Genomic DNA, 12,912 nt, shown 5'->3' with positions numbered 1-12,912 from the left:
GTCTAAGCTTTTTGATTATTATTAGAGCTGTGTTCCAAATAGAGGATATTCCATCAGACCCCTCGTATTTGTCTCTTCCTAAATGGTGAGTGACCCATAGAATTCTCTGCCTCTGACGAGCTTTTGTAACAACAATATTTATATCACTCAGCCAGTTTACTTCAGCTCTTAGACTTTGGTAGGAGATTCAGCAGTGGCAATTTCATGGGCATCAAGGGGAGATAGTTGCATTCATTTTTTTTGTTGGAGATGGTCATTTTATTGTATAGCCATTACTGGTCTCTATTAGCACAAGCCTGCATGCTGTAGTGGTGCATATGGGAATTGGTTGTTTCAATATGAGTGGAAAATGCTACTGATTGTAGTGCAATTGTTAGGGGCCTCTTGTTTATAATTGGAAAATGAAAGGAAGGTCATTGAAGCAGTTGGTGATGGTTAGGTCTAGGACACTACCCCAAGGAACTAGGACTCCTGTGGTGAGAGTGCCCCTACTTCTGAGTTAGAAGACCAACGTTCCAGAGTTGTGCGATCAGGTTGATTTTAAAATCATCTACACGGAATTCTTGCTCCATTGCCTTCACACTGAGATTTAATATCCAGCAGTGATGCCACCTTCCTTTGGTGCTTAGTATGATTCCAATAAGTGGTGTGTTTTCCTGCTAATATACAGTACTAAGGTTTCAGTGAGGCTGTTTGGTGTTACACAATGCTGCCTTCATGTACCCTTGGTCTTCATTTAGGTTGTTTTGAAGATAATAGTTGTGTGATCCTGGCAGAACCAAAGTGAGCATCAATAAGCAGTGATGCTTGATAGAAGGTGTCATCAACAATGCTGTTCTGATGATCTAGAGTAGATTGACATGTACTCTTTTGTAGTGCAGTGGTATTACCCATCCCTGAAGGGCAGAAGGTTCAGTTTCAAGAGGATTGTCATAGTTGATATTAACAGATTTAATAAAACACCTATAGCCAATTTTCCACAATGCTAGTTTTTGCAGGACCGTATTGGGACAACCTGGCAAAGGGCACAGCTAATTCTGGAGCATCTATGCTTTTGCTGGAATCTTGATCCAACCTTTGGAGTATTCAGTGCCTTCACCTGTTTCTCGAAGTCACATGCAATGTATCAAGTTAGCTAAGGACTGGCACCCTTGATGTTAGGGACCACACCACGAAAGTGAGATCGATCATCTGTTCTGCATTTCTATTTCGAGATGTGTGCAGTTGCTTCAATCTAGTCACTGCATTTATGTGCTGGGCTTATAAATAATTGAGGAGTGGGATATTTGTTGTGCAGCCGCCTCCAGTTGTTTGCCCATAATATTTCAAGACTAGATGTGATGGATGTGGCAGGACTGCAAACTTTGAACTTGATATGTCTGTTTTGTTGCTGCTGAACTCTGTCATATACTGTTTGTGCTACCTTTGTTAGTTGACACATTTTTAGGAAGGTCCAGTGCTGCTGTTGACATGTTCTTGTGCTCTTTTTACTGAATCAAGGTTGATCACCTGGCTTAATGGTGATGGTATGGTGGTCATTAACTTACAAATTGTTTGAATACAATTCTGCTACTGATGAACCTCAGTACCTCATAAATACCCAGTATGTGTTGCTCGATTGGTTTGAAAAAACAGCATGGTGGTCATGCCACACAGCATGATGTGGGATATCCAGAATTTGAAAGCAAGGTTTTATTTCCCCAGGGATTGTCTGGTGGTCTTTCCTAGCAATGTTATGGGTTGATGCATTTGCTGGAGTTTGATTGCAGAAGGCTATGTCAGGTAAGTTGTTCACTCAAGACCAGTCACACACCTAGTCTAGTGGCTGTCTTTTAGGACTCATCCAGCTTGGTCAGTAGTGCTGCTACCAGGTCAGTCTTGGTGATGATCATTAAGAGTATGTTTTATAAACCTTTGCTACTGTGTTACTTCCAGTTCATGTATGTGGAGTATTGATTCATCAGGGGATGGTCATTGATAATTAACAGGAGGCTTCCTTACCTATGTTTGGCTTGATGTCTTGAAATGTCATAGGTCCAATTTGTGAAGAACACTCTTCTGACTGGAAGTTCTGCCTTCATGTAAGTCCAGACCCACAGCAATATAGTTGAATTTTTAACTGCCCTCTGGACAATAAATGTTGGCCTAGCCAGTACTCCCCTCAATCTGTGAATGAATACATTTTTCAAAAAATCTTGACATTGTCATCATTCACCCCACATTTAGTTGCTTTAATATTTATTGTTGGTAATTCCAGTATTTTAAAAAAAAATTGTCCATTAATTGTGATCAAACCTGAAATACAGGTCCTGAATGCCCTCCTTCCCAGTTACTGCTACTTTTTTTTATATTATGATAAAATTGCATTTTTTTTTAATAGCATGTAGTGATTAATTTTCCAATATATCTAACAAGGATTTTAAGAGAAAATGTACTGAAATGGTTATTCAGTGGCAAAACCTAAGAGCAAAGAAAAGTGTGTCTTTCGAGTTGTCCTGCATTTAAGGCTCTGAGACCAGATAGTTTAGCATAAGCAAGTTATGAGTAAGATCTGAATTCTCAGACAAATATGCATTTGAGTAAAGTGGGCAAAAATCTGAGAGATGAAGAAAAAGTGAAGTTTGCTTTTTTGGCAGGAAGAATAAAGAAGCAGAGTGTTATTTAAACAGAATGACTGTGGAGTTCTGAGGAGTAGAGAGATTGAGGTGTATTATATATGTCACAAAATTTAAAGTCTGGTTGAAGATTTGTAGCTCGGGTGTCCGTTGTGGTTCTGTTCGCCGAGCTGGAAGTTTTTGCTGCAAACGTTTCGTTCCCTGGCTAGGGAACATCATCAGTGCTATTGGAGCCTCCTGTGAAGCGCTACAAACCACTATAAATACCGGAAGAAACATCACAGCAGCGCTTCACAGGAGGCTCCAATAGCACTGATGATGTTCCCTAGCCAGGGAACGAAACGTTTGCAGCAAAAACTTCCAGCTCGGCGAACAGAACCACAACAGTCACAAAGTTGGTGTGCGTGTACAATAGCTCACCAAGATAACTAATGGGATTCTATTCTTTATGACCAGGAATTAAATATTAAAATGAGGATGTTATGTGTCATTTGTGTGGGGAATTTGTGAGACAACATCAGAAATACCCTTTTTGTTTTGGTATCCTCAGTTAAGGAAAGATGTTAAATTAGTGAAGGCAGTTCAGAGGAGATTTTCTAGAAATTGAAATATGATATTTGAAATGAGTGCTATCTAGTAAGGATAGGTTGGACAGAATGTGCTTGTTTCCGCTGGAGTTTAGAGGAGTGCGGCCAAGCTTGTTTTAAGTATTTAAAATCTTACCTTTTTATAAGGTGTGCATGGAAAGGATATTTTCTCTTGTAGGTGAATACAGAATATTTTTGTTTTAGGTCCAACATGAGGAAAGCCTTATTCTGAGGGTTGAATGCTTTGTTTCAGAATGAGGTGATTCAGTTTTTTTTTAAAGCAGCAGTGGGTAGATTATTTTTAGGTGAGGGAACCTAAAAGTTACTGGGTTAGATGGGAATGTAGAATTCGAAATTCAAACTGAAAGCCTGTTTCTAATATGCTGAAATTATTCACTTACTAGACTTGTTTTGCAATTCTTTCATGTTGTATATTAGTTCTACTGTATCTGTCTTGACCTTTTGAAGAAAGGTAAATATCAATGCAAATGTTAATGATGCAGTGAAGCAGTCAAAATATGAGACTGTTTGGATGGCCTTTTCAATAACTTCTACTTTTGCCAAGAGTTACATAAATACTATAATAGTGGATAATTTTGATCAAAGAGTGGAGGTTAGACAGGAACAGTGGGTTATTTCCACACTTGTGCTTTGTGATAAACTTGATGGCTCATATGTTTTACTATAGGGTAGGGAAGGCATTATAAAGCTTGGCAAGCGAGGTATAAATTTAATATCAATGTGATTAGTATACCAAAAACATACTAAATATCTGATCTTGTGAAAATGATGCCTTGAGTGGAAGAGCAGAATATTATCAATGTGCACTTGGCAATCAATTCCATTTTTTTAAAAAATGATCTGGAAGGCAGATAAGTAAGGAAAAGGAAAGTTATCCAGGATGGAATTTTTGATATAACCAGAGATTAGATTGGAGATGAATAAGAAGCCATCGGTTGGAAAAACTTCGAAGATCTGGTCGTCTTATCAGTGGGATCTGTCAACAAATATTGCAAGATGCTCGCTGAGTGAGTAGGTCAGAGGAAGCTAATGGATGAATCGTGCGTGATGTGTAATTTCAGGACACTGGGAAGGATGATAGTTTTTGGCTGTAAGGTGCATGTGCTGAGTATGATGCATAAACACCAGCTAACGTCATTTGGGGTTTTTAGTACTCTAATCTAGTAAACACTGTAGCATAGCTGTCAACATCATCTATCACAGTTTCTGATCTTTGAGGCATTTTGGCTATGTGAGAGTCCTAGTCTAGTAAGTAGAAATCTGATAAACTGATGAAATATTACAGCAGGATCAGAGTGTATGAATTTCCTTGGTTTTTGGGCATGTAAGTTTGTGGGGCTTCTTGGAAGTACACACACACTTTTTAAAATTTTTTAAGGACTATGGAAAACTGGAAGATATGGAACAGTTTGGGCACTTTCTGAATTTAAAAAAAAAGAGGTTGTAACTATGCTTGGAAATGTAGTCAACAGTTGAATATATGCTGTGTTTTCCTGCTTTTATGGAAAGATGAGGACAATCAGGGATTGTGTGATGAGATGATCTTTATGCACTTAGTCAACCAGCATGGAAACAGACCCTTCAGTCCAATCAGTCCATGTTAGATATGGACTAATTTGGTTCCTCTATTCTGTAATACTATCTAAGGCCCTACTATTAATTGTATTTGCTCTATCCCTCTTTGCTTTGTCATACAACAATGTCTTGCATTTATCTAGATTGAACTCCATCTGCCATTTTTCAGCTTGTTGATCCATTTGGTCACAATCCTTTTGTAATCTTAGAAAATCTTCACCTGCTACGATGCCACTAACTTTGGTGTCATCCGCAAACTTCCTAACCATGCCTCCTATATTCTCATGTAACTTATGCATATAAATGACAAACAAAAGTGGACCCAGACCCGATCCCTGCATTACATGGCTGGTGACAGGCCTCCAGTCCGAAGAGCAGTGGAGAGTTGCTTTGTCTCCTGTTATGTAATATGAAAAGGAGATCAATTGACCATTTTGATAAATGAGTCAACACCATTTAGTGTGACTGGTGGAGTAGTTGCTTCCTAGTGTATCCTCCTGTATCAGTCATGACACCTACTGAAAATAACTAAAGGTTTCATCTCCATTAATTTTGACAGATCAAAACAACCTTTTATTTTAGGGACAGTACACAGAAAATTATCATTGACTTAAACTGATGTTATGCAAGCATAACGGATCACAGCTACTATTTCATACCTGCACATTACTTGCATTTATGGTACAAATTTTTTATGGGTAATCCAGAAGAATTCAATCAGACATTTGTATCTGTTAAGATGGAAGTGTAGTGCAAGTATCCATTTTGTTTTTTTAATTGTGGGTATAACTCCTCCATTTGGTAATTTTGATTATTTAACCTATTATACAGGGAAGGGCAAGAAATAATTTCTTTGAAGGGTTATCGAGATTTTCCCAAAGTGTGTGTTTTAGTTTTCAGCATGACACTTTTGTTTTCACTTATTGCTGTGTGACATAAATGCCTGCTATATTTGTGATGTGGAGTATTTGGACTTGTACAGAAGCAAAATTAGAAGGGATTCGTCAGAATTTTCAATTATGAACTCTTTGAGCTTTAAACCACAATACACAAGAAAAGTATTCATTTCCTAAATACCACAACATTGCAGCTGCTACAAGACAACGTGCATTCTCATAATTTAGCTCCCTAATAAAAGTTCTCTCAACCTCAGCCCTGCTGACTTTTTATTTCCTGAGTGGCTTGCCAGCCGAAAATCTTTGTCTCTCTCTGCCACTGTTACCTGCACATTTTACCTGTCTGTTCTTTTTATACCTGTCATCTTCGTCATCCAATAATTGTGACTCCTAACACTTTCACATTGTGTACCAATATACAAGAATCAATTAGCACTGATGTGTTTTGCTTGTGTTTTTCTTTGTAAAAGCCAAGCAAGGAAAGTTTCAAAAAAACAAATTTGAACTGTTAGTCAAAAAGAATCGGTGCTCACCTTTAAATTTTGAGGTGCTGCCTTGCTTTAATGGAAGCCAGTTTGATACAGTTGAGCTGGTTTTAGCTTTTCTTAAATATGCGTATTCAATCAGGAATAAAGGAAAGTGAAATTCAAGAATACTTCATTTGCAACCTTATGGTGAAACCTCTGGACAAAGAGCCCTTGGCTGAAGTTGAATTTTATGTCAGGTGAAGAGGTGGCAGAGGAGAATACTTTTTGGTATGAAAGAAGTGGAAAATTTATTTTACGCTGTGAAGCTGGATCATAAAATCTTGGTTTTCGAGCACACGCGCAGTTATGGTCATGTTTCATTTCTGAAATGAGGCGCACATCGTGCTGATTTAATTTGAGTTAATCAAAAGTTACGATACTGTGAAATGCATGCCTCTTGAATTCTCAAAGTTTTTAATTGTTAGGGATGAATGTTCCACCTTTGAATGTTGAACTTAAGTGTTTGAGCAGTCTGTGAACGTGCATGTATTTTAGGAGGAAGTTCTGAAGTTCTGAAAAGCTCCATTCAAAAAATGAGGAAGTAGGCTTTGAGTTCCAGATTGTGTAAAGAACGACAGTGCTGTCACTTTTGATGAAAGATGGAAAATGAGGTTTTTAAATAATCCGTAAATGCAGAACTGTGCTATACTTTCTTGTCCAACTTGTTTCTTAATGAAAATTAATTTCCTGATAGTATGATTACAGAAAACATAAAATGATATTTGAAGAAAGGCTAAAGAATTCAAGATTTACTAAACATTTTTCTTTGTCCCAATAGAAACAAATAATTGTGGATCCCCTGAGCTTCAGTGAGGAACGTTTCAGACCATCTCTGGAAGAACGACTTGAGAGCATTATTAGTGGAGCAGCATTAATGGCAGACTCATCCTGCACACGTGATGATCGACGTGAGCGCATCGTGGCTGAGTGTAATGCAGTGAGACAGGCTTTGCAGGATCTGCTTTCTGAATATATGGGCAATGTGAGTCAAATAAAATTTAAATCATGATTTAAATTTAATGTCATCCATTTCCACTAAAATGCTAACAATCTAACTTTCTTTCTGATCCTTTTATATGGACTGACTTTGTACATGAGTTTCTTTCCTCAGGTACTGTCATTTTTCTTTTCAAACCAGCCATCATCACTTTTTTTATTTTTAAAAATTAAAAGCTCACTCTTCCCTAGTATCGTGCATCTCTGATCTGAGTGGAAGTCTCCAGCTAACTTAGACTACTTGCTGATACAGTAGTTCTGTGGAATGCTTTGAATGCTAATTTGCCATTTTTATAGAATTATAGAATCCCTACCTTGTAGAAACAGGCTGTTTTTCCCATCAAGTCCATATCAACTCTCCCAGCATCCCACACAACCCAACTCCTCTGCTCTATCCCTGTAGCCCTGCATTTCCCATGGCATATCCACCTAGCCTGCACACCCATGGACGGTATGGGTAACTTACTGTAGCTAATCCACCCAACCTGCATATCTTGTGGGGTTGTGGAGGAAACTGGAGCATCCAGAGGAAACCTATGCAGACACTGGGAGACACTGTGTGTCAACTCCACACAGACAGTCATCTGAGGATGGAATGGAACTTTGGTGTCTGGCACTGGAGGCAGCAGTGCTAACTACTGAACCACTGTGCTGCCCCACACTTTTATCACAGCGTAAAAATTCATTTAACAGTACTTAAACCGCCACCACTATAAAAGCAGACCATTGTTCATTGTGTGTTTATAAATGATGGATAGGTTTGGGGCAGTTTGAATTTGAGTTATTCACTGTTCCATTTTCAACCCAGACCTGCTCTTGTTTCCACAATATTTATATGACTGGTGTAGTTTTCTTTCTGGTCAGTGGTAAAACCAAGATTGAATCTCTCCACCATCAACAACGATGGTAGTATTTTGAGTGTCAGGTAGATTGTTAGGAAGCATCTCATTGGAGATGATGGTTTATAGAATCACACAGCACAGAAACAGACCCTTTGGTCCAATTTCTCCATACTCTCCAGGTTTCTTAAACTAGTCCCTTTTGCCTCTGTTTGTCCAACATCCTTAAACCTTTCCTATCTGTGTACCTGTCCAAATATCTTTGAAATGTTGTAACTGTACCTACGTCTACCACTTCCTCTGGCAGTTCATTCTGCACACATACTGCCCTCTGATCCCTTTTTTAAATTTTCCTTCTTGCCCTTAAATTTAGTTTTGAGCTCCCCTATCCGAGGGAAAAGACCTTAGCTATTCACCTTATCTATGTCTCTCACGATTTTATAAACTTCTACAACGTCACCCCTCAACCTCTACGCTTCCAGGAAAAAAAGACCCAACCTATCTAGGCTCTTCTTATAACTCAAACCCTCCAGTCTCGGTAACATACTTTATAAATCTTTTCTGCACCCTTTCCAATTTAATAGCATCCTTCCTTCCTATAGCAGAGTGACCAAAACAGTACACCAGAAATGGTCTCATCAACATCATGTGCAGCCGCAACAAGATATCCCAACTCTTAAAATCAATGCGTGACCAATGAAGTCAAGCGTGCCAAATACCATCACCATTACCCTGTCTACCTGTGATGCCACTTTCAAGAAGCTAACCCCCAGGGCCCTCTGTTTGACAACACTACTGTGGGCCCTACCACTAACTGTGTAAGTCCTACCCTTGTTCGTCTTAGCAAAATGCAGCACCTCACCTTTTATATAAATTAAACTACATCTGCCAGTCAACCCACTGACCTAGCTGATCAAGATCCCCTTGTGCTCTTAGGTTCCACATATCAACCAAATCCTGAATATTGTCGTAGGTTAAGATGGTAGGGCCAGGATTGCAGTTTGAAGATTTGATTTATTATTAGTTTGCATCTTTGCATGTCACTTCAGAGAAATTTGTGGACTGCAAAACAACACTCATTTGCTTGGTCAGCCTGTGGCTATAAACTCCAAAGGGAAGCTGATTAACTTTTAATTCATGCCTTTGACACTTCCTTGAGAGTAGCAATTTGCATTGGTTGTCGTGATTAATTATGTAGAATCAAAATATAGAACCTTGACTAACTATTGGAATTACCTGTTTATATGAAATGCAAGTTACGATCTATTATTTCGTTCAAGAAACTCCACAATCCCCCTGTGATGTATTGTTTCACGTGAAAATACAGCAGTTAGTTCTAACGTGAATTTGCTATCCTGAGTTGATACTAATCATCATCTTCGATGTTTATGCTTTACAATTTTAAAATCTTTTAACTTCAAATCTTGTCTTACTACATTGAACCAGAAATGTTGAGAGAAGTATAAACACAGAATATTGTGAACTCTTGCTTTAACTATCTGGATGCTACTTTTTAATCTATCTTGTTGCTCCTTATTGTTTACTTTGATGTAGTATAATGTATTTACAGTTGTAAGGTTAGCGCAGATAAGTTTGTTCATTTGCTTTCTTTGCTTTAGTTATTTGCAGTTATCATTGCACTCTTATGTTTGAGGTAATATTGTTCAATATTTTGAGTACAAAGCTGTGATTCTGTGCTATAGTTCGCTACTTTTCTTCAAGCCCCATTTCTTTTTGGGTTTCTTTTAGCTGTACTTAAGCTCAACAGTTATGCAATAACAGTGGAATGGCACGTTTTGTTTCTGCATTTAGCATAACTTTAAAAGTGCCCTGGCTACCCAGTAGGCTCCTCAGATATAAGGAATGCTTCTATACTGAGCATGTTAAATGACAGATGTAATGAACATTGATGTTTTGAAGAGACTCTCTGGTCCACTCAGCATAAAGGTAAATAAAATTAATCTCCGTCACAAAAATGGTATGCTTACAGAACTTGATAACTCAGTCTGGCTTGTGTAGATCTACCAATGTCGTCATCAAGTAACATAAAAGAAACATCTATAGTTAAAGTGTGTATTTGCTTATTCTCTGCTCCTGGATCCAGCTCTGCCATTTTCAACTTACTTGTACTGCACTAATGAACTATTAAGGTTCAACTGAGCTCAGAAGACCTTGTATCATCTGAATCTGGTTATAAAGTCATCCCATTAGATTTTTGTTGCCTTGGAAACTGGGAAGGGATTGTTTCCTTTCTCAATTTCCCTTTTTAGTCAGGGCTTTTAAATCACTGCATCACATGGAAAAATCCTTTCATATAATGTGCTTTCCCTCTAATTTTGTTTTCTTATGTGCAGACTTCTGAGGTCTGTGCATGACAGTGAATTCTGGAACTTAAAGTCGGCATGGAGTTAGTGCCCACACACACCATTTGGTGCTCTAAGTGACCTTGCAGCTTGCAGGAAATGTTACCAGTAATCAAGCCTAGTTGAATGATTGATTGTTACAGTGTAAGGAAGGTGTGCCCTGGAGATGTCATAACCTATTCATACAGGTTAACTATAAATAATTGTCTTCACTGGGTGATGAAGACAGATTATCACATGGTAGACCAGGTGTGATTTTACCAAAGCCCTACATAATTGTGATATGAATTATTTGCTCTTCGTATTGCAACAACCTGTAATGAAATGTAGCATGCAGTTACTTCGTCTGCATGTTAAACTGAGTGATTTATGTACAAATAGATCAGTGTTTTCCAGTGTTGCATGTCACAATAAAAAATTCACTTCAATGGGAAAGATGAAGTAGAATACTTCATTTTTTAGAACCTAGAACATTTCAGTGCAGTCAAGGCCCTTTGGCCCTCAGTGGTTTCACAAGTCGTTGCGGCAATCTGATGTCCATCTAACCTACACTATTCCATTATCATGCATCTATTTATCCAATGACCATTTAAATGCCCTTTTAAAGCTGGCAAGTCTAATACTGATGCAGGCAGGGCATTCCACCCTTTTACTACCCTGAGTAAAGAACCTAGTTCTGACATCTGCCCTATATCTAACCCCTCAATTTAAAGCTATGTCCCCTTGTGCTAACCATTACCATCCAAGGATAAAGCCTCCCACTGTCCACCCACTCTGATCATCTTGTATGTCTCTATTAAGTCATCTCTTAACCTTCTCGAATGAAAACAGCCTCAAGTCCCTCAGCCTTTCTTCATAAAACCTTCCGCTAATAAATTTCCTCTTCACCCTTTACTGTGCTTCCACATTCTTCGTGTAATGTGGCGACCAGAACTGTATGCAATACTCCAAATGCTACAGCACCAGAGTTTGGTACAGCAGCAACATGACCTCATGGCTCTGAAACTCAATCCTTCTACCAATAAAAGCTAACACATATGTCTTAACCACCCTGTCAACCTGGGTTGCAACGTTCAAGGATCTATGTACATGGACACAAAGAATGTCTCCACTTATCCATACTACCAAAAATCTTATCATTAGCCCAGTACTCTGTACTCTGAATCACCTCATTTTTCTGCATTAAATTCCATTTGCCACTGCTCAGCCCAACCCTGCACTTATTTATATCCCTCTGTAACCTGCAACATCCTTCTGCATTGTCCACAACTCCACTGATCTTGAGATTAGATTAGATTACTTACAGTATGGAAACAGGCCCTTCGGCCCAACAAGTCCACACCGACCCGCCGAAGCGCAACCCACCCATACACCTACATTTATCCCTTACCTAACACTGCGGACAATTTAGCATGGCCAATTTACCTGGCCCGCACATCTTTGGATTGTGGGAGGAAACCAGAGCACCCGGAGGAAACCCACGCAGACACGGGGAGAACGTGCAAACTCCACGCAGTCAGTCGCCTGAGGCGGGAATTGAACCCGGGTCTCTGGCGCTGCGAGGCAGCAGTGCTAACCACTGTGCCACCGTGCCGCCCACAAGTGTCATCCACAAATTTACTAACTCATCCTTCTATGCCCTCATCCAGCTTATATATAAAAAATGACAAACAACAGTGGCACCAAAACAGATCCTTGCGGTACACCACTATTAACTGAACTCCAGGATAGATATTTCCAATCAATCGCCTCCCTCTGTCTTTCAGCTGGTCAATTACTGATCCAAACCGCTAAATCACCCTCCATCCCATGCCTTGGTAGTTTCTGCATTAGCCTGCCATGGGCAACCTTATCAAACGTTTTACTAAAATCCATATACACTACATGAGTTGCTTTACCCTCACCTGTTTGACCACTTTCTCAAAGAGCTCAATAAGATTTGTGAGGTACGCCCTACCCTTCACAAAACTGTTGGCGATCCCTAATCAAATGATTCCTTTCTAGATTACCATAAATCCTATGTCTTATAATCTTTTCCAGCACTTTACCCACAACTGAAATAAGGTTCACTGGTCTATAATTACCAGGGTTGTCTCCACACCCCTTCTTGAACAAGGAGACAGCATTTGCTATCCTCCAGTCTTCTGGCACTGTTCCTGTAGATAGTGGTGAGATCAAGACCAAAGCCAACTCCTCCCAAGCTTTCCACAGAATTCTAGGATAAATCCCATCCACCCAGGGGACTTAGCTATTTTCACACTTTTCAGAATTGCTAATACCACCTCCTTGTGAACCTCAATCCTGTCTAGCCTAATAGGCTGTATCTCAGTATTCTGCTCAAACCTGTGGTGTTTTTTTCTTTCATCATTATTCACACAGGAAATATTCATTTAGCAACCCTATCTCCTCTGACTCCACGCACAACTTCCCACGGCTGTCCTTGAAAGGTCCTAATCTTACTCTAGTAATTCTTTATTCCTGACCTAGCTATCG

At 39.2% G+C, this 12,912-nt stretch overlaps 1 protein-coding gene across 1 annotated transcript in view; it reads left to right on the top strand.

Moving 5' to 3' along the window:
* Positions 1–12,912, top strand: part of ctnna1 (catenin (cadherin-associated protein), alpha 1) — a 159,610-nt gene that overhangs the window by 49,811 nt on the left and 96,887 nt on the right. Inside the window, exon 7 of the mRNA XM_060837081.1 lies at positions 7,000–7,203. Within this exon, the coding sequence (XP_060693064.1) occupies positions 7,000–7,203 (204 nt within the window). The remainder of the gene's footprint in view (positions 1–6,999; positions 7,204–12,912) is intronic.

This window comes from Hemiscyllium ocellatum, chromosome 16 (assembly GCF_020745735.1).
Source record: "Hemiscyllium ocellatum isolate sHemOce1 chromosome 16, sHemOce1.pat.X.cur, whole genome shotgun sequence".
Lineage (NCBI taxonomy): Eukaryota > Metazoa > Chordata > Chondrichthyes > Orectolobiformes > Hemiscylliidae > Hemiscyllium > Hemiscyllium ocellatum.
This window is presented reverse-complemented; position numbering and strand designations above follow the sequence as displayed.